We start from the raw sequence: 25,271 nt of genomic DNA, 5'->3' as shown, positions 1-25,271 counted from the left end.
ATTATAATGCTGTGTTTTGTTTTTTTTTTTTTTTTTTTGGAGACGGAGTCTCGCTTTGTCACCCAGGCTGGAGTGCAGTGGCGTGATCTCGGCTCACTGCAAGCTCCGCCTCCCGGGTTCACGCCATTCTCCTGCCTCAGCCTCTCTGAGTAGCTGGGACTACAGGCGCCCGCCACCACGCCCGGCTAATTTTTTTGTATTTTTTTTAGTAGAGACAGGGTTTCACCGTGGTCTCGATCTCCTGACCTCGTGATCCGCCCGCCTCGGCCTCCCAAAGTGCTGGGATTACAAGCGTGAGCCACCGCGCCCGGCCAATGCTGTGTTTTTACTGTACCTTTTCTATGTTTAGATACACAAATACTTGCCACTGTATTACAGTTGCCTACAGTATTCAGTACAGTAACATGCTGTACAGGTTTGTAGTCTAGGAGCAATAGGCTATCCCATCTAGGTATGTAGAAGTGCACTCTACGATGTTAGCACAACAATGGAATCACATAACGAGTGGCACATTTCTCAGAATGTATCCTAGTCGTTAAGGGGCGCATGACTGTACTTACATCGATGTTAAGCTTGCCAACTCGGAGGCACCGTGCTGTGTTCGGATCATCATCAACACTTCTTGGTAACGTATAAAGAGCTTTGAACTTTTCATATTCTTCCCGATATTTGATCTATAGAGAATAAGTGGAAAGGAAGAAACAGTTTTAGAGAGTAATGGATTTATATTATTAAAACAGCATAACACTTAATGGGAAAAACCCGACTCTGAGATCCACCCAGCATTGGGGACAACGCTTCTCTGAACTCATTTCCCCACCTGTACAGAGAGATACAGCAGTAGCGCCTGCCATGGGGTTATTGTGTGGCTTAAATCAGACTGTATCAAAAGTACTTTTAAACATAAAGCACTATGAAATTTTAGTTGCTGTTTTCAAAATTCCTATAGCAATACTAGTACTTTTACTGCTACTACAAGCAATTCATTTTAAAGATTATGTAATTTAAAAATATTCTCTTGTGGTAATGGCTTTGTTTTTCTTACTAAAATGAGTGCAAGATTAAAACTGTGCTTAGGAATATCTTTGTTTTTAACAACTGAAAAGTCTGCTGCTAAGAAGACACAATCCCTGGATTTCAGTTTCTACAAGGCTTTCAAAAATACAGTGCAATCAACTTCTGTGGGATAACAATTAGTTCTTAAGCCATGTTTCCCATTAATTAGTGTTCCATGATTATATAAACCAGGTTAAGACAGAGACTAAGATCCAATCTCATAGCACACAATAATAAAATGACAATTCTTCCACAACTCAGAGATTTGCACCTCTGTAACAAAAGAGAGATGGGAGTATATATTTGTATCAGAATTCCAGCAATGCTCTTCATTGACTGGAGGCCAACCAAAATTTCCACCAGATTTTTCCAAAACAGAAAATCAGCTTCTTACATCTAATCTATTTCTCAACTTCAAAGATGATGGCATTTAAAGGCACCCTTAAAAAAAAAAAAAAAAAAAAAAAAAACTTTTTCCTAAAATAAGGTCAGAATACTTCTTTTAAGGGATTAATTTCTCTATGTTTTACCTTGCTCCAAAACCAATTTGCCAAGAATCTTGCCTCTATAATTTTGTTCATGACTCAAGGAAAAGGCCTCTTTTGAGCTTTTAAAATCTTTTTTTTTTTTTTTTTGAGACGGAGTCTCGCTCTGTCACCCAGGCTGGAGTGCAGTGGCGCGATCTCGGCTCACTGCAAGCTCTGCCTTCCGGGTTCATGCCATTCTCCTGCCTCAGCCTCTCTGAGTAGCTGGGACTACAGGCGCCCACCACCACGTCCGGCTAATTTTTTGTGTTTTTAGTAGAGACGGTGTTTCACTGTGGTCTCGATCTCCTGACCTCGTGATCTGCCTGCCTCGACCTCCCAAAGTGCTGGGATTACAAGCGTGAGCCACCGCGCTTATCTTTAGTACTTTTCTTCCAAAATGACAACTTTGCTCCTTTTTGCAATCTTCCAAATAGAGTTGGGTCTGGGTAAAATCATATATGTTACTTTTTCCTCCAGGTAAAAATTAAATAATTCCATAGACTGTCTAATAAACTTTATTTCTAAGCTGTGCATCTGTAAGCCCAGTAGAATAGTGAAATCAATTTACTGAGTCACTAGCATTTAAATGAGTAGAACAGAATGGAAATTATCAGAGTGCACTGTCTCTAGTCTAGCAGTCACTACTCTTCTGTGAGACGTTTGTGCCAGAAGAAACTCAGGTAAACTTCAGGGGTGTGTGTGTGTGTGTATGTGAACTTGAAATAAAAAATAAATCTCCCACTGTGAGTCATGGTCAAAACATGTTTGAGAAATGCTGATTTAAAGTGTTACATAAAATGTTCACGATTAAGAGATAAAGTCTCTAATTTTTCTGAAGCAGAACTGGGCTAAGAATTACGATAAAGCTTACAGGGAATTTTACAATAAAAGGTTTTACACAGACTTTAAACCAACAAAGATCAAAAGAGACAAAGAAGGGCATTACGTAATGGGAAAGGGATCAATGGAACAAGAGCTAACTATCCTAAATATATACGCACCCAACACAGGAGCACGCAGATTCATAAAACAAGTTCTTGGAGACCTACAAAGAGACTTAGACTGCAACACAATAATAGTGGGAGACTTTAACGCCTCACTGTCGACACGAGACAGATCAACCAGACAGAAAATTAACAAGGATATCAGGACTTGAACTCAGAATCTCTGGGACACATTTAAAGCAGTGTGTAGAGGGAAATTTATGGCACTAGATGCCCACAAGAGAAAGCAGGAAAAATCTAAAATTGACACCCTGACATCACAATTAAAAGAACTAGAGAAGCAAGAGCAAACGAATTCAAAAGCTAGGAGAAGACAAGAAATAATTAAGATCAGAGCAGAACTGAAGGAGATTGAGACATGAGAAACCCTTCAAAAAAATCAATGAATCCAGGAGCTGTTTTTTTGAAAAGATTAACAAAATAGACCGCTAGCAAGACTAATAAAGAAGAAAAGAAAGAAGAATCAAATAGACACAATAAAAAATGATAAAGGGGATATCACCACTGATCCCACAGAAATGCAAACTACCATCAGAGAATACTATAAACACCTCTACGCAAATAAACTAGAAAATCTAGAAGAAATGGATAAATTCCTGGACACATACACCCTCCCAAGACTAAACCAGGAAGAAGTCGAATCCCTGAATAGGCCAATAACAAGTTCTGAAATTGAGGCAGTAATTAATAGCCTACCAACCAAAAAAAGTCCAGGACCAGACAGATTCACACCCGAATTCTACCAGAGGTACAAGGAGGAGCTGGTACCATTCCTTCTGAAACTATTCCAAACAACAGAAAGTTAATCCTCCCTAACTCATTTTATGAGGCCAGCATCATCCTGATACCAAAACCTGGCAGAGACACAACAAAAACAGAAAATTTTAGGCCAATATCCCTGGTGAACATCAATGTGAAAATCCTCAATAAAATACTGGCAAACCAAATCCAGCAGCACATCAAAAAACTTATCTACCATGATCAAGTCAACTTCATCGCTGGGATGCAAGCCTGGTTCAACACATGCAAATCAATAAATGTAATCTATCACATAAACAGAACCAAGGACAAAAACCACATGATTATCTCAATAGATGCAGAATCTCAATAGATGCAGAAAAGGCATTTGACAAAATTCAACAGCCCTTCATGCTAAAAACTGTCAATAAACTAAGTATTGATGGAATGTATCTCAAAATAGTAAGAGCTATTTATAACAAACCCACAGCCAATATCATACTGAATAGGCAAAAGCTGGAAGCATTCCCTTTGAAAACTGGCACAAGACAGGGATGCCCTCTCTCACCACTCCTATTCAACATAGTGTTGGAAGTTCTGGCCAGGGCAATGAGGCAAGAGAAAGAAATAAACGGTATTCAATTAGGAAAAGAGGAAGTCAAATTGTCTCTGTTTGCAGATGACCTGATTACACATTTAGAAAACCCAATCATCTCAGCCCAAAATCTCCTTAAGCTGATAAGCAACTTCAGCAAAGTCTCAGAATACAAAATCAATGTGCAAAAATCACAAGCATTCCTATATACCAGTAACAAACAGCCAAATCATGAGTGAACTCCCATTCACAACTGCTACAAAGATAATAAGATACCTAGGAATCCAACTTACAAGGGATCTGAAGGACCTCTTCAAGGAGAACTACAAACCACTGCTCAAGGAAATAAGAGAGGACACAAACAAATGGAAAAACATTCTATGCTCATGGATAGGAAGACTCAATATCATGAAAATGGCCAAGCTGCCCAAAGTAATTTATAGATTCAATGCTATCCCCATCAAGCTACCATTGACTTTTTTCACAGAATTGGAAAAAACTAAAGCTGGAGGCATTACGCCATCTGACTTCAAACTATACTACAAGGCTAAAGTAATAAAAACACCATGGTACTTGTACCAAAACAGATATATAGACCAATGGAACAGAACAGAGGCCTCAGAAACAACACCACATATCTACAGTCATCTGATCTTTGACAAACCTGACAAAAACAAGCAATGGAGAGAAGACTCCCTATTTAATAGGGGAAAACTGGCTAGCCATATGCAGAAAGCTGAAACTGGATCCTTTCCTTACACCTCATACAAAAATTAACTCAAGATGGACTAAAAATTTACACATAAGACCTAAAACCATAAGAACCCCAGAAGAAAACCTAGGCAATACCTTTCAGGACATAGGCATGGGCAAATATTTCATAACTAAAACACCAAAAGCAATGGCAACAAAGGCCAAAATAGACAAATGGAATCTAATTAAACTAAAGAGCTTCTGCACAGCAAAAGAAACTACTATCAAAACTACTATCAGAGTGAACAGGCAACCTACAGAATGGGAGAAAATTTCTGCAATCTATCCATCTGACAATGGGCTACTATCCAGAATCTACAAAGAACTTAAATTTACAAGAAAAAAACAAGCAACCTCATCAAAAAGTGGGCAAAGGATATGAACAGACACCTATCAAAAGAAGACATTTATGTGGCCAACAATTATATGAAAAATGCTCATCATCACTGTTCATTAGAGAAATGCAAATCAAAACCACAGTGAGATACCATCTCACGCCAGTTAGAATGGCGATCATTACAAAGTCAGGAAACAACAGATGCTGGAGAGGATGTGGAGAAATAGGAATACTTTTACACCGTTGGTGGGAGTGTAAACTAGTTCAACCATTGTGGAAGACAGTGTGGTGATTCCTCAAGGATCTAGAACTAGAAATACCATTTGACCCAGCAGTCCCATTACTGGGTATATACCCAATGGATTATAAATCATTCTACTATAAAGACACATGCACACATATGTTTATTACAGCACTCTTCACCATAGCAAAGTCTTGGAACCAACCCAAATGCCCATCAATGATAGACTGGATAAAGAAAGTATGGCATATATACACCATGGAATACTATGCAGCTATAAAAAAGGATGAGTTCATGTCCTTTGCAGGGACATGGATGAAGCTTGAAACCATCATTCTCAGCAAACTAACGCAAGAACAGAAAACCAAACACTGCATGTTCTCACTCATAAGTGGAGGTTGAACAGTGAGAACACATGGACACAGGGAGGGGAACATCACACACCAGGTCCTGTCAGGGAGTAGGGGGCTAGGGGAGAGATAGCATTAGGAGAAATACCTCATGTAGATGAGGGGTTGATGGGTGCAGCAAACTACCATGGCATATATATACCTATGTAACAAACCTCCACGTTCTGCACATGTACCCCAGAACTTAAAGTATAATAAACTAAAACAAAACACACACACACACACACAAAGGTTTTACTTGAGAGCATTAATGGTTAGAGGTCATAAGATTTAAAGGCATAAAGAGTTAGAGGACGTACGATCTACTATATTTAAACAGCTCATGAGATTTAGGGTTTGTTTGTTTTACAATTATGTTTATATCTAAGAAAAGTTCTACCTAAAAAAGGAGAATTAAACAACTTCTAAATGTTTTCTATTTCATTGCTATAAAATAATTTATATTAACTGGGGATGGTATAATAACCAGTTATCATATTCACTGGTTTATTTTTGCCCTACATCCATGTAATTCTATTGAAAAAGTCTATTTTTGTAAGGTGTATTATGTCTTCAGCCTATCCTTACTTCTGGCTCTAGCAGAGATTATCATGTGCAGACAGGCAGCCTGAAAGGTCACATCCTGTCCTCCTTACAAGTGCTTGTGATTCTCTCCAGGCAGCAGAGAGAGAGGCAGTGAGCACATAGACTCTAATGACTGAGCATTTGGAATTATTTCCTGGACATGCCCATGGGAATGCTAGGGGTACTTCTGGACAATGTATGAATCAGCCTGAAAGATTCTTGGAGTGGAGAGCAGGGGAGGGGAGGGAGGGTGGGAAAGCTGTCATGTTTTTGCTTGACTTACATGGCTGGCCAGATGCTTCTGGTTCTTGGCGTGTGTCAGGGACAAGGTGCTGGAAGGCAGGATGTAGCTGGTGGCTTTCACTCTATCCCAGGCCTCCTTGTACAGGTTCTGCAGGAATTAAAGACCTTCTTGTGAATATGGGAAAACGCATCTGGTTAGCTTCTGAGTAGCAGGTTTTCCTTCTGTTTCTGTCCTTCTCACACACTCCCTACTAACTCCCAGGACCCCTCTTTAGGGTGGGGCTTATTTAATTGTACCTACTAGAATTTTATGAGGTAAAGTAGGATTGAAGGTCCAGGAAAAAACCATAGAAAAGCCTTTAGGGATAGAGTGTCCATCCCATTTATTCTCTTACTGTCCGGGCAGGGGGAAAGGTGGCTCATATATAAGAGGGGGAAAAAAACTCAACTCACACTGCTGTAAAGATTCTTCAGGTTTCTGGTTCTGTCATAATCCACTGTTTCCAGAACTGTTGTGTATTTGTCCTTAATCTGATGGTAATTTTCTTTATATTTCACCTATAGACAAGCAACAATAGGTTATTCACCTCTGTTGCTCAAAAATACATAAAGACAAGAAATAGTTTGTCCCTGGAAGAGGAGTATAGGAAGACGCACCTCACTGGCATTAATGCCACTCTGAACAGCAGTGACATAGAGGGGCGTGTCTGTGACCAGATTATAGTTTTGTAGATTTTCTTTACCTGCTGCTGTATATTGTAGCTGTGAAGAAAAACAAAAGTCATCAAAAATGGTAACATACAGGTCTGTCATCAGCTTTAGCTGCTTGTGCCAACTTAGATGTGCCTTCATTTCTGGATTTCTGCTTTAATCCTAACAAACAGGCTGTCATTCTAGAGTCTTGCAGACTTTGTATGGCTGCTAGAATGAATAGTTTCTCTTGACCAAGACTGGGGTCGAGATTTTGGCCATTTTGTTGCCTTTTCCATGCCTATCCTCCATCCCTGACAGCAGCCCCTCACTTTTAACATTCTATTACGACTGTCCCATCAGAGCTGAACCACGTGCTGAAAAGTTTTCCAGATACTGATTTTTTTCCTCCAAAACTTATCTACCTGTAATCAAAGGATGCTTCTACCTCCTACTCTTTGCAAGTTAACCTGATCAACTAAGGTACAGATGCTTGAGAGTAGTTCACTAAGAAACACCTCCCAGATGAACTTTTGTTATAAATGTGCACCGCCTTAAACCAAAGGAGAGACTCAGACTGGGAAGATCCAGCCCCAGAGCAAGCCACTGGAAGAACTTTGATTGGGAGAGGAGGGGCTTTGGTCAGTTAGAGCCTACACTGTTACAGCAGCTTTCTCCACCTGCCCATCAGCCCACTGACACCACCATGGATTCTGATGAGCTATGGAGAGCCAGTCCTTCTAGGAAGGTGGCTCACCTGACTCTGAAGGTCGTATGATTTCTTGGCGTGGAGGATTTGGGGTGTATCCCAAACGTAGCAACCAATGCCTTTCAACCAATTCAGGTCATCTTTATACACATTCTGCAAGAAAGAACAATGAAATGTGGAAGGTATTCTGAATTTACAATTGAGCATTTGATAATTTCCTATCAGCCGTTGGCTGTGCTTATTGCTTAGAAGACATAGGGTAGGCCTCTCACCAGCTGGAAGGTCTTTAATTCCCAAGCCTAAAGAAGCTTGAGAGCAATATCAATGTCTGAGTCTATTGTTGAACCAATTAAATATTTAACATACGTGTCCTATGGCTTAGGGTGGATTCTTATACCAAAAAGTGGTCACTCATGCCACTTTGTTTTGAGAAGCAGCAAGATTTATGAATATAGGGACAATGGGACCATGGCAGCCAGGGTTAGGGGGTAGCCAAGACAGTCATGGAAGCTGTAGCTGAGTCAAGCTGCAGAAGGGACATCATACATCACTCAAGATCTCCTGGGCGTTTCGGACACGTATAACATTGGGTTCTTCCAGAAGAGACGTCCACTGGTGGAAATAGTGTCGATACTCCAGGTCACTGAGGATGTACTGGCACCTTTTAGCCAGCACGTGATTCATCATGTCATTGGGGATATGAACATTTGCTTTGGTGTCCTCATAATGTTTTCTGTAGTTCAACTAATACGTTTTAAAGACAAAAATAAGAAAGGGGTTTAAATGTAAATTATTCAGATCAATGTCTTTTAGATCCTTATTTCCCATATAGATCAGTATCTCTAGAATAAACTAAGGTTAAAAAATCATACTTTAATATATTCTTCTTCTTTTGAAATTTCCCATCTTTTTTTTTTTTTTTTTTTTTGAGATGGTATCCTACTCTGTTGCCCAGATTGGATTGCAATGGCATGATCTCCACTCACTGCAACCTCTGCCTCCTGGGTTCAAACAATTCTCATGCCTCAGCATCCTGAGTAACTAGAATTACAGGCATGCGCCACCACGCCCAGCTAATTTTTGTATTTTTAGTAGAGATGAGGTTTCACCATGTTGGCCAGGCCAGTCTCGAACTCCTGACCTCTGGTGATCTGCCTGCCTTGGCCTCCCAAAGTGCTGGGATTACAGGTGTGAGCCATTGCGCCTGGCCTGAAGTTTTCCATCCTTTTATAACACAGGGTAAATAGTGACCTTGATGCTTTTTCCTTTTCTTAACACAAAGCAGTCACAGTGTTAAATAGTTGGGGAGAAACTGGCAGCGAGGAAGCACATAGCTACCAAGAGTCCACAGGCTGACTGGGAGGGGTGAGGAAAATCTCAGGAAGGACCTACGCTACTCCATTTCCCAGCTAACCTGAACCAAGTTATAAATAGGCAGACACGACAGCACACTTATGGGGCACAAATCCTGTGTTAAAGTGGACATTTACTTACCGCACTCCTCATCTTTTGGAAATCCAGACAGTGAACCACACCAGGGAATTCACCGATCACTTTTCCAGCCAGGTAGTGACCTTTCTGCTTCTCATATGTCTCTTTGTATTTAAGCTGTAAAATGGGTTCATCATTGAGAATCGCTGGAGTTTCCTAACCAGCCCCTTGATCCCCAGTAAAGACTCTCAAACTTAGGAGAGGAAAAGGTCATACTGACCTCACTGTTCACCAGATCAGCATGCTTGGCTCCAACAATGGGAATGTAGCGCTCATCCAGGGTGTAGCCATAGGCCTTTGTGCCCTCCCACGCCCCTTTATACAGTATCTAGAACAAAGAAATACATGGCAACAAAAGTTTTCTTTCAACTTCTTTCAGATACCACTAAAACAATTGGTCTAATTAAGGTGAAACATGTATGTTCAAGGCAAGGCTGAAAGCTTTATCTATAGCTGTTAGTGCATCTACCTAGAATAGGGCAGTTATTTGGTTTATTGCAAATTAAACTTACAAACTTGAAGCATTTTATTTTATTATTTTATTTTATTTTATTCTTATGTGTTTTGAGACGGAATCTTGCTCTGTCACCCAGGCTGGAGTGCAGTGGTGTGATCTCAGCTCACTGCAACCTCTGCCTCTTGGGTTCAAGAGATTCTCCTGTCTCAGCCTCCAGAGTAGCTGGGATTATAGGCACGCACCACTATGCCTGGCTAATTTTTGTATTTTTAGTAGAGAAGGGGTTTCACCATGTTGGCCAAGCTGGTCTCAAACGCCTGACCTCAGGTGATCCACCCACCTCGCCCTCCCAAAGTGCTGAGATTATAGGCATGAGCCACCATGCCCAGCCGACTAGGCATTTTGTAAGAGTTGACTATTTTTGCGGTCCTAGTAAAAGTGACAACAAATTTGCACACAGGGAGAGAACTGGCAAAGATTCTTTCCCATTGGGTGCACACATGTACACTATTGGTCTCCTTTAAATTAGCTGAATGAAATTTTGGAGGGCAAGTTTTCTTCTTGTTGGCTAGAGATGCTGATGCGTGATTACTAAAGAGGGACCAACTTTACCTCCCTTTTCTCTGTTGGTAGGTGCTCAATGCTATGTGCACCCAGAGCACTTCTTAGATTATTATTCTATCAATTTAAGTCTGTTCCCCTCACTTGCATGATCTCCTGAAGGCTTGTCACATTGAGCTTTAGCCCCTTATTGCCTCCTAAAGAGCCCGGCACATCACAGGAGCTCAAAAACACCAGCCGAATAAACGCTATTTGCCTTGAATAACATGGTACTTCTAATACACAAGACCAAGTGCAATGGGAAAATAAATAATAGGTTGGCTTATAAGTTCAGCAGTTGACAAAATCAGCCAAGAATATGAATGCAACAAGAGCTTCAAATTAGAAATTGAGCGGTTATTACATAAAAGAGAACTTACAGTACTGTAGAGTTTTCCCATGTCTTTGGAGTGGGAGATATGTGGTGTATCTGGTGAAAATGTATACCTGCCCTTTGCTTTATTAAATGTTTCTTTATATTTTACCTAAGGAGAGAAAACCAAATCTTTTATTACTATAAATGTATATTAAATTTTTATAAGATTACCTAGAAACATAATCAGTCCACGTTTAGAGATTAAAACTAACCAACTGGTTGAATTTTAGTCCATTTTAGCTAAAACAATAGAATAATTTGGATAGGAATATAGATTTCTAAAAGTGAATACAATTTACCACCTGCTAGTGACTTTTAAGACATACCCCCCAAAGATGATCTTAGAATTTACCACCTCCCAATTTTTTTTACAAGCAATTATCTAAAGTTAAGCTAATCCACCCAATGATAGATAATTTACTCCCCAGTCTGCACACTTCAGCATGCACAAAGCAAACTTACATCACTTTGATTGACAGAATTAATCTTGGCTAAAACAATCTCTGGAGGATCCACCACACTTGTAAAGTTAGAATAGTTTTCAAGGGCATTTTTCTTATATTTGATCTGTAAAGAAACGGAGACAATTAAGACAGGTCTACCACCACAGGTTATCTACCCCAACATGGCAGGTAGGAGGACAGGCATTAGGTTAGAAGGAGAATAGGTTTTGCGTACCTGATTCATCATTTCCTGGTTCCTAGTAACCCTTACATGGTCCACAGAATCCAGTGGGATCCAGCCAATGCCTCGGAGCCACTCCAGGTCAGCTTTGTAGACATTCTGAGAGCAGGAAGAGAGATATAATGGAGAAATAAATGACTGACACACAGGCTTACAGAGGGCAGGTTACAATTTTTTCAGAAGCTTTTGAAGGATTTCTCTCTAGTAGTTGTCTCATTCATTCAATCGTGATTTCACCTGAGCAATATTTCTTGAGGCTGTTACTGTGCATGAGGCACTATGCTTGGTACTTTGATGAATAAATATAAAGAAGGAGTCTAGGAGTTGAGATAAGTCATTTATAAAGCAAGAAGTGCTGTTAGATCAAGTGCTCAAATGCTATTGGAGTTGAGGGGAAGGGGCTGTTATTTTCTGCTACTGTCATAAGAAAAGGCTTACCAAGGAGGTTGTACTTTTAGATGGATTTGGTACATTTAGTCTCGTAGAAGTATGTGGGGCATTTAGACTAAATGAGGGAAACTACACACGTAAATGTTCACATATTGGGTAGGGGAGGCATCCCCTGCGTCCCAGCCAAACCTGTTCTTGCCCTTATGCCTTCAAGAACCTAGATTCTCCCAGCCTACTCGACATGAAAATAAGAGGAGTTGCTATTCTGATTAAAGTTCCACAACAGCTATTTTGCTGCAGCAACCAGTGAGGTGGGATGTTCAAGTTCAACGTCTATGCTGCAGCAGTCTGACTTCCAGGTTCCCTTTTGTTAATGATGAGACCCAGGTAGCATTGGCTTCTCTGGGCACCTAAGCAACTAAGTTGATGTATCAAGTTACTGTTCTGCACATACAGAAGGTGGGTGGCAGGTAGAGATCTTGATTCAGGCTTCAGTGGGAGGCAGGTTATGCCTTATTCTCTATCCTAGCTTTACCAAAGCTCTGCTTGAGGCATACTGGGCCCTGCAGCTTAATCAGTATTTTGTTTCTCTTTTGCTTTGGGAACAACTTCATAAACGGCTCGAGGAATGAGATGCTTGGCAAAGCAGGAACAGGGCATGCTTAGGTCTTTAACTGTGCTATCATCTAATATTGTCAAAACCTCAACTCATTCTCAATTCCCACCCAAGCCAATTATTATTTTCCATCAGCTGATACTTTTCTATGTGAATATGAGTGAGGAGTTGCTGATGGCCAAAATGGTACAAAAGCAGCAGATTTTTTTTAAAAAATTGATTGAAAGTTATTCAGAAATGCAGTCAGTAGGCAAACCAATCAATCCATCACTGCTCCTGATCTTTCTTTACTTCATATCCAGCCTCAATTCTCTTCGGGAACAAATTAAATATCTATGGCCTCAAATTTCAAGCACTTGTGGATCTGGGATGTTGCTCATCATTCTCAGAGTGTACCATGCGTTTCTAGATAATGAAGAAACAAAAATCACTTACATCGCTCTGTAGGTCATAGGCCTTTCTTGCCTGAATAACATCGTTCTGGTCAGGATGACACATCCATTGGTGCAAGTAATTACGATAATCAATATCACTGACAAGGGTCTGCCCCTGCCTGGCAGCCAAGACTGACACCATATCAGCAGGTATATGGATTTTGGCCTTTGTTTTGTGATAGTCCTCTTTGTATAGTCTCTCATTCTGAATCTGGCCTGCATGCTCAAACCAAACCAGCTTAGGATCGTCTCTCATCGTCGGGACACCAACATAATGACCTTTTTGCTTCACATGTTCAGCTTTGTATTTCAGCTGGCGAGAAGAGGAATATAAATTCCATCAGTTTTGACAAGCACACAAGGCAGAGGGGGCTTGACCATCTACTAAGGGATATCAGCAAATTCAGCCCCCCAGCTTTTTGTTTGACACCCACCCCCAACTCTGAGAGCAAATAATAAAAAGCATTGAAATAAATCCACATGAAGAAACACCCATTTAAAAATAGAAAAATATTCTGCTGAGATAGACCTAAAAATGATAAAAATAAATTTTAAAAAATAAAAATAGAGAAAAAATATATACTTGTTCTCTGATTCTGGCAATATTTTTATTCAAAGGCCTAAAGATTTTAGGGAGGGCAGAGAATATAAGAAAAAGTAAAGAACTTGAACAATTGCTTTTAAAAAAGCCAAGGGGGGTGGTGGGTGGGTGAAGAAAGAAGCTCAAAGCCCATGGAAGGAGGACCAAAAAGGGAGCAGGTACTCCAACATTCACCAAGCCTGGCCAGGTCTGCCACACTGAAACTGAACACCTGGAAGCTGCTATCTCTGCCTTCGGCATAACTGAAATCCCTGGGAGCAAGGTCCCACTTTTGCAAAATGCACTCCCATCGGGATATATTACCTCACTCTGAACGTCATTGCAGTGATGGGCATGAACAAATGGCACAGCATCTGGAGGCAAAATGTAACCTGTGGCTTTTTGTCTCTCCCAGCCTTCCTTGTAGAGATACTGAAAGACAGAGGCACAGTAAAGGGTTAAAATGAGGAGTCAGAAGGGAGGGATAAGTTGTGCGCATAATTATCCTACAGTTCCATTAAGGCCCTCCACTCGTACACAAACACCAGGCATCTGGGTGAAACCCGTACCTGGTCCAGTATCCTAGCAGCCTCCTGGGCAGTGTGCAGCAGGGGGGTTTCTGTGAGGGTGTACTTTGATTTGGTGGCATTCCAGTCTTTCCGGTATTTAATCTAAAAAAAAAAAAAAAAAGAGAGGCAAGGGGGCAAGTTACTTGTTAAGAAAACATCATGTTGTCCAAGCAATTGTTAGCATCCATCATTTCAGTGATTAAAATCTTTATTTCAGATGATTGCATTCTGAGTGTAAGTAGATGGAAAAGCTTTGGAAGTGATATCTGCATCACTGTGAGATTTTAAAACAGCCATATACTTACATCATCGAGGATCTCGCCACTTTGTTTCACTGTCACATAATCAACTCTGTCATCCACAGGCGTAAAGTTGAGAGTTTCTATTTTTGTGCGATATTTTTTCTATGGGAAAGAAAGCATCTTTTAGATAGTTGTAATTCCTAGACGTGTGTGAACTGAGAAGATACACTAAATTTAGGGTCCTTCTCTACTAAAAACATACAGCGCCGTATTTGAATGGTGTCTTCTTGGGAATTTGGCTTTCTTTTTAGCATTTTATTTTTTAAACAAGTGCATCAGCTTCTTATGCCTCCCACAGACTTTAAAGTAGGAAGTTTGCTTAGCTCTCAAAGTTGTATAATGTATCATTATGTGTATTGTAATGCACATTTTTTCCAACAAAACAAACTTTTCCCAAGTATATTGCTATTGCTGACAAAAAGATTTTTCCATTTATACAATGCCAAGCATGAGTGAGTGTGCTGGATATTATATTATGGATGTGGTCCCATAATGTGATAGGGACGGTACATTTTGAAAAATATATATGCTCAGTTTAAATCACAGCAATTGAAATGGTTAAGATTGCTGATATTAGATGACTATATTTTAGCTTGTGCATTTTGTCACTTTCTTGGGAAATGTACTGAATGTCAGGGTAAAATCTTGGAATACCTCACTGAAGATGTCCGCAGCATGTTTGGCATGATTGACGGACACGGAGTCATTTGGCATCCACCCAATTCCACGCAACCATTCCAAGTCAGCCTTGTAAACATTCTGTGAAAACAGGGCCAGAATGAGTTCAGCAACCCTGGTCATGTGATCCTAGTTAGCCTATCCATTGGTCTGATGAAGAAATACAATGTAAATGCTATATAAGCCAAGGAGGACATACTCAAGCAGCCACGCAGGTAATGTAAGAAAATTAATTAGGTGGCCAGGCAGTGTGACAAACTATAGCATATATTTTTATTTAAAGGGGGTTATCCTTGATTCCATTCTGGTTATTGTTACTAAGGGATAATTCCGAGCTGTGTCCTCTGAATTTCCAAGAGAAATGGGAAATCCGACATTTGTACACAAAAATTTTTGGATTTTAAAATCTTGGCAACTTAATTCAAAATTCGTAAACACCGTATCAATTAAAAAAGCATGTCTGTGCCTACATCCTGTCCATGGGCTGCCAATATTTTACTGGATATAAGCCTCTATTGCTATCTAAATTCTGTAGAAAGAATATTTTCACAGTTTTCTTTAATCTGATACAATTAAGACCTGTATTCATACCACCATTTATTTCTTGATTTAAAGTCTAGGTCCTTCTTATTTGGCGATTTTGATACCATACTATAAGGTCTCACTAATATTAAATTCTTGGTGATATGAAGTTGTAAAATGATGACAGAAGGGTTTAGTGTCATAAACTCTCTGGAAGTCATGGCAAACTGAGAAAAGAGCTCATCCCCAAATGCAGCCCACTCACATCGCTCTGCAGTTCGTAGGCCTTCTTGGCCTGAATCACATCGTTCTGGTCGGGCATGCAGGTCCACTGGTGCAGGTAATTGCGGTAATCCACGTCACTGACCAGAGCCTGGGAATTTTTAGAGTGCAGGATGGAAAGCATGTCCACAGGGCTCTGGATCTTGGCCTTCCATTTGGCCCAGTCCAGCCGGTACTCTCGTTCATTCTGGAGCTTGTCAGCTATGAGGGCCCAGCGGATCTTGTTGTCATCCCTGGCTGTGAGGGTGCCCACGTAGTGTCCCTTCTGCTTCTCATGGTCAAGCTTATATTTATACTGGAGATGCAAAAATAAAGCAGATGGGTCACAGCATGTCCTCTTAATGCACCTAGGGCATCGGCTGAAAAAAAAAAAAACAACTGAGAAGTTAAAAAAGACCACTCACGTCACTGGCAATCTCCCTGGAGGCCTTGGCAGCCTGGATGGGGATGGCATCCAGCCGGACATCACAGCCCGCCTTCATTTCATCCCAGCCCTCACGGTAAAGTTTCTGAAAAGGAGAAAAATAAGGTATCATCCTAGATTCAAATTTGCCAATACCTTCAATGGCTCAGGTGGAATTAATACCACAGGGGCACAGTTTTGAAGCCCAAGGACTTGAGAGCAGTTAAAGAAGAGAATAGGTGAGAATAGTTCTATGCACCATTGTCCTGGAACATGTAATAGTGTCTGGAGTCCAAAGGTCTGGGCTTGACAACCTCCTTTCTTTTGTTTTTATTATTTGTAATGTTTTATATTTTATTTTTATGGGTACATAGTAGGTACATACATATTTATAGGGTGCATGAGATATTTTGATATAGGCATACAATGGGTAATAGTCACATCAGGATAACTGGGTGTCCACCACCTCAAGCATTTATCATGTCTGTATCATAAACATTCCAATTATACTCTTTTTCTTCTTTTTGAGACGGACTTTCGCTCTTGTTGCCCAGGCTGGAGGGCAATGGCACGATCTCCGTTCACCCCAACCTCTGCCTCCCGGCTTCAAGCCATTCTCCTTCCTCAGCCTCCTGAGTAGCTGGGATTACAGGCATGCGCCACCAGGCCCAGCTAATTTTGTATATTTAGTAGAGACAGGCTTTCTCCATGTTGGTCAGGCTGGTCTCAAACTCCTGACCCTCAGGTGATCTGCCTGCCTCGGCCTCCCAAAGTGCTCCAATTATACTCTTTCAGTTATTTTCAAATGTACAATAAATTTTAAATTTGAATGATAGCCTTGAAGTAGTTGCTCATGCTTTATAATCTCGTTCATAAAAAGGGTTTGGCTTTGTTTTCTTGTGTTGGTGTATTGGTAACATTGGGATAACTTTAGACATTAATGGGTTATTGAATTTCTTTAATGCAATAATTCAATTTATTTATCTCTAATTCAATTCAGTTTTGTAACCTTAAGAACTGTAAACTTGTTACATTTGTGGGTTTTTTTCAATATGGCTTTTTTGATCTTATATGATTAATGATCGATATCATTTGGTAATGTTAGATCTTCCGCTGAAGCATGATTGGATGTCACAGCCATTTTTTTGGTTTTAAAGAGAAGTTAACTAAAGTAGTGACTGATTTACAAGTTTTTCAAAAATGTATGTAAGTATATGTTCATATTTTAATGGATACATTGTGTATTAACAAATAACAGAAAGACTCAGAAATAATAGTAATTTAAATATATAATTCACAAATCATACCTATCAGTAGGGGAGCTTCTACAGCACAGAAAGAAGTGGATTTTAATTAGTGACAGTTCTGTAGCTTTTGCATGTCTGAAAAATTAGTGCTCAGACAAATTTTATCCTTGTAAGCATGGACAAGTTTTATACGAATTTTCATTCAAGCTTTTGTATAAATTTTGAGTGGGCCTATTTTGACAACTGACTTGTTTTCTGTCCAGAAGAAAAAATATTCTCCATATTAAAATGTACAAGAAGGGCTGGGTGCAGTGGCTCACGCCTATAATCCCAGCACTTTGGGAGGCCGAGGCAGGTGGATCACTTGAGGTCAGGAGTTTGAGACCAGCCTGGCCAACATGGTGAAACCTTCTCTCTGCTAAAAATACACAAATTAGCTGGGTGTGGTGGCACACACCTGTAATCCTAGCTACTAGAGATGCTGAGGCAGGAGCATCGCTTGAACCTGGGAGGCAGAAGTTTCAACAAGCTGAGATCGCGCCACTGCACTCCAGCCTGGGTGACAGAGCGAGAGTCCCTCTCAAAAAATAAATAAATAAAGTAATTAATTAATTAAACTAGAAAATAGTTAATGCAAACATGTATTATGTTATCTTTTTACTTTTTCTTTCATTCTAATTTATTATGCATATTTTTACACTATTTTTCTTATGTGATGCTTTTTATGAGATTGAATATATATATTGAATATTTATATATAATATATTATATATTATATATAATATATTGTATATAATGTATTATATAATATATTATATATAATATATAAAAACATATTATATATGTATATATGTACATATAATATATATATGTACTTTTTTTTTCTTTGACAGAGTCTCGCTCTGTCACCCAAGCTGGAGTGCAGTGGCACGATCTCAGCTCGCTGCAACCTCTGCCTCCTGGGTTCAAACGATTCTTGTGCCTCAGCCACCCAAGTAGCTGGGATTACAGGTGAGCCACCACTATGCCTGGCTAATTTTTGTATTTTTAGTAGAGATGGAGTTTCATTCACCACGTTGGCCAGGGTGGTCTCGAACTTCTGGCCTCAAGTGATCCACCCTCCTCGGCCTCCCAAAGTGCTGGGATTACAGGCGTGAGCCACCACGCCAGGCATGTTCTTACTCCTGAGTAATTATATTAGCATCAATGAGAAGCTCACTCACTTAGCCAATACTTCCAGCAAATGTTAAATAATGATGATATTAGGGGCACCCTCATTTTAATCCTTATATGAATGAGAAGTTTGGTCACTGAGGATGAGTTGGCCTTTGATTTGAGATTTATTTTTCAGTCATGTTGAGAAAATATTCATTTATTCTTTCTTAACTAAGATTTTATTTTTAAAAAATAAGAATGGGTATTGGATTTTGTCAGATGCCATTTAAATCTAATAAAATGAGTCTTTTCTTCTTGTTCTATGGCACTATTAGGTCCTGACTATGGGGCCTTCTTGGCATTCCTGCATAAACCCCAGTTGATTATATCATATCATTTTAATGTAATGCTGAATTTGATTTATTAATATTTAAGATTCCCCCCTTTATTATTGGTCTACAATTTAAATTTTATTTATTTATTTATTTATTTATTTGAGACAGGGTCTTGCCCTGTCACCCAGGCTGGAGTGCAGTGGCATGATTATGGCTCACTGCAGCCTCTTCCACCTGGGCTCAAGTGATCCTCCCACCTCAGCCTCCCAAGTAACTTGGACTGCAGGTACACCTCACTTTGCCCAACTAATTTATTTATTTTTTATTTTCTTGCAGAGATGGGGTCTCCCTATGTTGCCCAGACTAGTCTTGAACTCCTGGGCTCAAGCAATCCTCTGGCCTTGACCTCCCAAAGTACTGGGATTATAGGCATGAGCCACCATGCCCAGCCGGTCTACAGTTTTTAAATTGTGACACTATCTTTGAAAAGTTTTGGTAATTGCAATGGATTTCCTTCTTTTACTAGGCTCCTGATAATTTATTTATTTATTAAAGTTTTGAAATAATCAAGGGGGCCCTGACACTTGAAAGTAGGAAGGAAAGTGTTTAAATGTTCTCCTTAATTTCTTAATTAAGAAACCTCTTAATTTCTTGCTATATGTTTTTTTTTTTTTTCCTTGGGTCAATTTTGGTCATTTATGATTTTCTAGAAAACCCCCAGAGGTCCATGTTTTAAAATTAATTCACATATTTTTGCAAAGAATTCTCAAAATTATTTTGAGTTTATCCGAGTCTATTGTTAATTCTCCTTTCTTGTTTGTGCATCTCTTCATTCCTCTTTCACCTTCTTTGTCCCCTTATTCAGAAAGGACAACTAAAGAGACTTTTGTTGTGGAGATGTTGACTCACCAGTAACTGGCCTTGCCCAGTGAATCACCAGGGATCTCCTCCTTGCCTCACTCCTAGTCAAGGGGTGACCGCAAGGAGTCTTCCTCACCCCACCAAGTCCATCTTGCCTCCCTTCCACGCTCATAGTATAGCCCTGACTGGGTAACTTTCCAAACAAAAGAGAGTCTGTTGTAGTACTTACATTGCTCACATTAAGAGCATTTGCTCTAGCGAGATTAATTTCTGGAGTATCTGGCATTATGTGGATTGAAGTTTTATCCTTGTCCCAAACCTCTCTGTACTTTGGCTGTGGAAAGAAACAATAATAAAATTACTTCACAATTTTCATGTCGCTAGTCCCAGTATGCAACTTTTAAATTTTCTTTTGGATTTGATCCAAAACCTTTTCATGTTAGGGCAAAGATTTCTGGAATCTTTTCACATAAGTTACTCAAATTTGATATAAGATCTGTATTATTCCCTTTTATTAATAATTTGAGTTTTTGCTTAAAATAAGCAAACCAAGACAATACTGTATTACTTAATAAAATTTCTGTTATTAACAAAGTTTTTATTATTCTAAAATAGATGACCAGGTTTATTATTTCTCATATATTTATGGCATGAATTCAATTTTAATAGAGAAAAAACTAACTCACAATACTAATATTTTCAGCATTTGATTTAGCAAGGACCACTTCAGGTGTGTCAACAATGCTTGTGTACTTAAGGTTCACCACAGGGGTCCGATAGACACTATCACAAAAGATCTGCTGGGCATTTTTGACTCTCAACACTTCAGGAGACCCTTGGGGCATCCAGCCAATGCCACGCAACCACTCCAAGTCAGCCTTGTAGAGGGCCTGAAAAAGAAAACATAGGTAGAAGCAGGGTTTGTGTTTTGTTGTGTATGTGTGTGGTAAAATAAGGACAGTTTTTATGTTGTGTGTGTATATATTATATATACAACATAAAAATATATATAACATAAATACATATATATATATATATATATTTTTTTTTTTTTTTGAGACAGAGTCGCATTCTGTCACCCAGGCTGGAGTGCAATGGCACGATCTCAGCTCATTGCAACCTCCACTTTCCGAGTTCAAGCAATTCTCCTGCCTCAGCCTCCCGAGTAGCTGAGACTACAGGCACGTGCCATGATGCCTGGCTAATTTTTGTATTTTTTTTAGTAGAGACGGAGTTTCACCATGCTAGCCAGGCTGGTCTCAAACTCCTGACCTCAGGTAATCCGCCCACCTTGGCCTCCCAAAATGCTGGGATGAGTGGCGTGAGCCACTACGCCAGGCCTCTTTTATTTTACCTTCCACAAACAATAATTAAAACAGAGCACTAGCCTGAGAAACATAATTCCTCAAATGCACAATGGCATTTTATTTTGCTTGGTTTTCTGTGGCAAGGGTCTGTGTGGTAGTGCCCATGTGCATTCTAAAAGGCAAAGTGATGCAGAAGCAGCTCTCCATTTGAGGGACTACATGGAAGACTTTTGAATAATATTTAGGTTGTCATCATACCATTACCAATGTGGATTTTAAAGCAACAATAATGGGCTTTCTAGTAAGTTCTCCAGACAGCAGCCAGAATGATCTTTTCAAAATTCAGAATTCAAATCCGATGTCACAACATTCCCCCTATCCTATGGCTTCCCATTGGTCATAGGATAAACATCAAAATCTCTGACACAGACTAGAAGGGGATGAATGGTCTGGCACCAGTCCCCACCTATTCTTCCAGCCTCGTGTCATCTGTACTTCCATTGGCCCTGTGTGTCCTGATCACCCAGCCTATCTTTCAATTCGTAGTCTCATCAGCCCTCTTTGCACATGTTGGTCACCCTGAAGGAATGCCCCATGTCCTCCTAACCAACCCAACTTCTATTCTTCCTTCATATCTCTGTAAAATCAGTGCCTTCTCAGAAGAACTATCTTGATCTTTCTTCATAGCACCATGGATCACTCTCAGCCATTCGATTTTTATTCTTTAATGAACATCTAGGTCTCGGTTATCAATGTGAACTCCCTAAAGTCAGGAGCTGTCATGTTTTTTGTTTGTTTTTGAGACAGAGTCTCAGTCTGCCACCCAGGCTGGAGTGCAGTGGTGCAATCTCAGCTCACTGCAACCTCTGCCTCCTGGGTTCAAATGATTCTCCTGCCTCAGCCTCCTGAGTAGCTGGGATTACAGGCACATGCCACCGCGCCAGGCTAATTTTTGTGTTTTTAGTAGAGACAAGGTTTCACCATGTTGGTCAGGCTGGTCTTGAACTCTGGACCTTGTGATCCACCCACCTCAGCCTCCCCAAAGTGCTGGGATTACAGGTGTGAGCCACCATGCCCAGCCCTATGTCATGTTTTTTCTTCTTCTTTATTCACCATTGTACCTTTAGTGCTTAGCACAATGCCTGGCACATGGTGTGTTTAAGTATTTTTAAAAGGATGATTAGGAATTTGATCACTAGTTCCACAATTTTGGCTTCCAGAAACTGTCTTAAATCCACCACTTGGCAATGCATTTTAAGTGATGAGCATGCTTTCCTGTAATGAACTAATTCATTATAAAAGAGTATCTCTGGAAGCTTAAGGGAACCAAGGTCAGATAATTTTTAAGTTATCCATTCTATACAGGAAATAAATAACCTTCTGGAATCCATCATTTCTAAAAGTTTGAGGGGGCAGAAAATACGAGTAAATCTAAAAATGCCTTAGGTGAGTTAATGAAAGACCACATTGTGAAGAACGTCAAGTTAAAGGAAACAAGTGGTCTGGAGCGTGCTGCTAACTTTTCAAATTAAGTTTGAGGAAGATGGTCCTGCCCTTCTTTGATACATAGCTGAAGGACCATGGACATTCTTATGTTTAAGAAACTGCCCCAGCACTTTAGGAGGCCGAGGCAGGTGGATCACCTGAGGTCAGGGGTTTGAGACCAGCCTGGCCAACATGATGAAACCCTGCTTCTACTAAAAGATACAAAAGTCAACCGAGTGTGGTGGCATGTGCTTGTAATCCCAGCTACTTGGGAGGCTGAGGCAGGAGAATCGCTTGAACCCGGGAGGCAGAGGTTGCAGTGAGCTGAGATCACACCACTGCACTCCAGCCTGGGCGACAGGGAAAGGGAAGGAGGGAAGGAAGGAAGGAAGGAAGGAAGGGAGGGAGGGAGGGAAGGGCGGGCAAGCTGGGCGCGGTGGCTCACGTCTGTAATCCCAGAACTTTGGGAGGCTGAGACGGGTGGATCACCTGAGGTCAGGAGTTCAAGACCAGCCTGGCCAAGATGGCAAAACCCTGTCTCTACTGAAAATACAAAAATTAGCCGGGTGTGGTGCACATGCCTGTAATCCCAGCTACTTGGGAGGCTGATGCAGGAAAATCGCTTGAACCCAAGAGGCGGAGGTTGCAGTGAGCTGAGATTGCACCACTGCACTCCAGCCTGGGTGACAGAGCAAGAGTCTCCATCTCAAAAAAAAAAAAAAAAAAAAAAAAAAGTAAGAAACTGCAAACACTATACACATTAACAAATCTATAGGAAAATTCTGGTAGCACCTTTAACAATGAAAACTTTCTGAAGAAACCTGGCTGTAGGTAGGCAATTAATAATTCTGACAAAATAATAATGAAGTGGAGTGCCTACGTACAGAGAGTTGTGTTTTCAGAGCACTGGAAGGAGCCATCAGGCAAAGCAATGGGGGGCCTGTTTCCTGGGGGACACACTTACGTCGCTCTGCAGGTCGTAGGCTTTCCTGGCTTGGATCACATCATTTTGGTCGGGAAAGCAAGACCAGTGGTGCAGGTAGTGGCGATAGTCCACATCACTTGCTAGTGCCTGACCTTCTTTGGCAGCGTTGATGGACACCATGTCCACGGGGATGGAGATCTTGGCTTTGTGGTCATTGTAGGCCTTTTTGTACAGCCTGTCATTCTGCATCTTCAACACATTTGCTGCCCAAACCAGTTTAGGGTCTTCCTTGGCACTGCGACATCCAATGTAATGGCCTTTCTGTTTCTCATAAGCAGTTTTGTACAGATACTGGTAGATGTGAACAGAAAATAGAAGAGTAATTTTTCCAACCCCACTTTTTCTAGAGAGCCTACTCAAAATAACTCCATCTCCCTTAGTTTACCTTTTTTTTGGTGGGGTGGGCAGCGGGGGTGGGGACTACTGTTTTTATTTAAATTCAAGCCATAAGTTTTAATACATTGGTTTGTCTTCTGTGTCTACATGCATGAAAACATTGAGAGCATCGCTTAGGCAAGAAGCGTGTTGCTGGATTATCTTCCAATATAGCCTGGTCACCTTCAGATGTTTTGTCAAACACAAGTACCAGTTGTACTTCTTATTACTTTAAATCAAATTAATTCTTTGTTGAAATATTTTTTTTCTTTTACTTTTCTTTTTTTTTTTTTTTGAGACAGAGCTTTGCTCTGCTCCCCAGGCTGGAGTACAGTGGCGCGATCTTGGGTCACTTGCAATCTCCACATACTCAGTTCAAGTGATTCTCCTGCCTCAGCCTCCCCAGTAGCTGGGATTACAGGCATCCGCCACCATTCCTGGCTAATATTTGTATTTTCAGTAGAGACAGGGTTTCACCATGTTGGCCAGGCTGGTCTCGAACTCCTGACCTCAAGTGATCCACCTGCCTTGGCCTCCCAAAGTGCTGGGATTACAGGCATGAGCCACCATGCCCGGCCTGAAATAATTTTTAATTATAAACTTATTTTAAAATTTTATTTAGAAATGTATAACCCTATCTACGTGGAAAAAAACCAGTATGTTTCTAGCACACGTTAAAACAACCATATAACTATTTTAAAAAATACTTGTGCATGTGCTACATAAAATTATTACAGGAACCACAGTAGTACACATGCCACACTTTCAGTAACAACGGAATTCTTTGTACTATGAAATTAAATCTTTAAGTACTTGTAAATTAACTGACATTGTGAAGATACTGAAAAGAAAATCATAATCTGTGCTTAAACGCAAGAGTTGCAGAACCAAACATAGATGCAAAAGGATCCCCAAATTGTAAGAGTGCTTCTTGAATTTAGGATTTACAAATATACTAACAACAGTGACCCAATTCCATTTAAATATAATTCAGAGGGCATTAAGTTAAACTCCCTCTGTTTCTACTAGTTAGTGTTTGTTCCGGTTGGGCAAAGAGGAGCTCTTACATCACTGGCAATATCCCTGGAAGCCTTGGCATGCTGGATCCCAATGGCATCTGCTCGCAGGTCATAACCAGTCATCTTGACATCTTCCCAAGCTTGCTGGTAGCGTTTCTGCAGAGAGTGCAATATCACAGTCAGTCTGAAGAGGGAGCTACTGAGTCAGCATTACTGATGTATTTAAAAATAGATATTAACAGTTACACTGA

General features: G+C 40.3%; 2 protein-coding genes across 9 annotated transcripts in view; one reads left to right on the top strand and one right to left on the bottom strand.

Annotated features, from left to right (window-relative positions):
- RIF1 (replication timing regulatory factor 1) overlaps positions 1–16,224 on the top strand; it is a 162,079-nt gene extending 145,855 nt beyond the window's left edge. The window contains exon 37 of one of the 2 annotated variants that reach the window (XR_010122484.1): positions 16,200–16,224. The gene's annotated coding sequence lies outside the window, so the exon portion shown is untranslated. The remainder of the gene's footprint in view (positions 1–16,199) is intronic. The other variant, XR_010122481.1, reaches the window with a different exon arrangement.
- NEB (nebulin) overlaps positions 1–25,271 on the bottom strand; it is a 264,687-nt gene that overhangs the window by 69,279 nt on the left and 170,137 nt on the right. For all 7 annotated transcript variants that reach the window (XM_055292138.2, XM_063646033.1, XM_063646034.1 and 4 more), the window contains exons 95-116: positions 25,069–25,176; positions 23,606–23,917; positions 20,536–20,739; positions 20,079–20,183; positions 16,253–16,357; positions 15,832–16,143; positions 15,021–15,125; positions 14,370–14,468; positions 14,065–14,166; positions 13,820–13,927; positions 12,917–13,228; positions 11,470–11,574; positions 11,254–11,358; positions 10,796–10,900; positions 9,579–9,686; positions 9,362–9,475; positions 8,414–8,611; positions 7,916–8,020; positions 7,126–7,230; positions 6,922–7,026; positions 6,509–6,616; positions 561–674 (exon numbers count right to left, since the gene is read on the bottom strand). In XM_055292138.2, coding sequence (XP_055148113.1) covers positions 561–674; positions 6,509–6,616; positions 6,922–7,026; positions 7,126–7,230; positions 7,916–8,020; positions 8,414–8,611; positions 9,362–9,475; positions 9,579–9,686; positions 10,796–10,900; positions 11,254–11,358; positions 11,470–11,574; positions 12,917–13,228; positions 13,820–13,927; positions 14,065–14,166; positions 14,370–14,468; positions 15,021–15,125; positions 15,832–16,143; positions 16,253–16,357; positions 20,079–20,183; positions 20,536–20,739; positions 23,606–23,917; positions 25,069–25,176 — 3,144 coding nt within the window. The remainder of the gene's footprint in view (positions 1–560; positions 675–6,508; positions 6,617–6,921; positions 7,027–7,125; positions 7,231–7,915; positions 8,021–8,413; positions 8,612–9,361; positions 9,476–9,578; positions 9,687–10,795; positions 10,901–11,253; positions 11,359–11,469; positions 11,575–12,916; positions 13,229–13,819; positions 13,928–14,064; positions 14,167–14,369; positions 14,469–15,020; positions 15,126–15,831; positions 16,144–16,252; positions 16,358–20,078; positions 20,184–20,535; positions 20,740–23,605; positions 23,918–25,068; positions 25,177–25,271) is intronic.

This window comes from Symphalangus syndactylus, chromosome 9 (assembly GCF_028878055.3).
Source record: "Symphalangus syndactylus isolate Jambi chromosome 9, NHGRI_mSymSyn1-v2.1_pri, whole genome shotgun sequence".
In the NCBI taxonomy this organism is placed as follows: domain Eukaryota; kingdom Metazoa; phylum Chordata; class Mammalia; order Primates; family Hylobatidae; genus Symphalangus; species Symphalangus syndactylus.
This window is presented reverse-complemented; position numbering and strand designations above follow the sequence as displayed.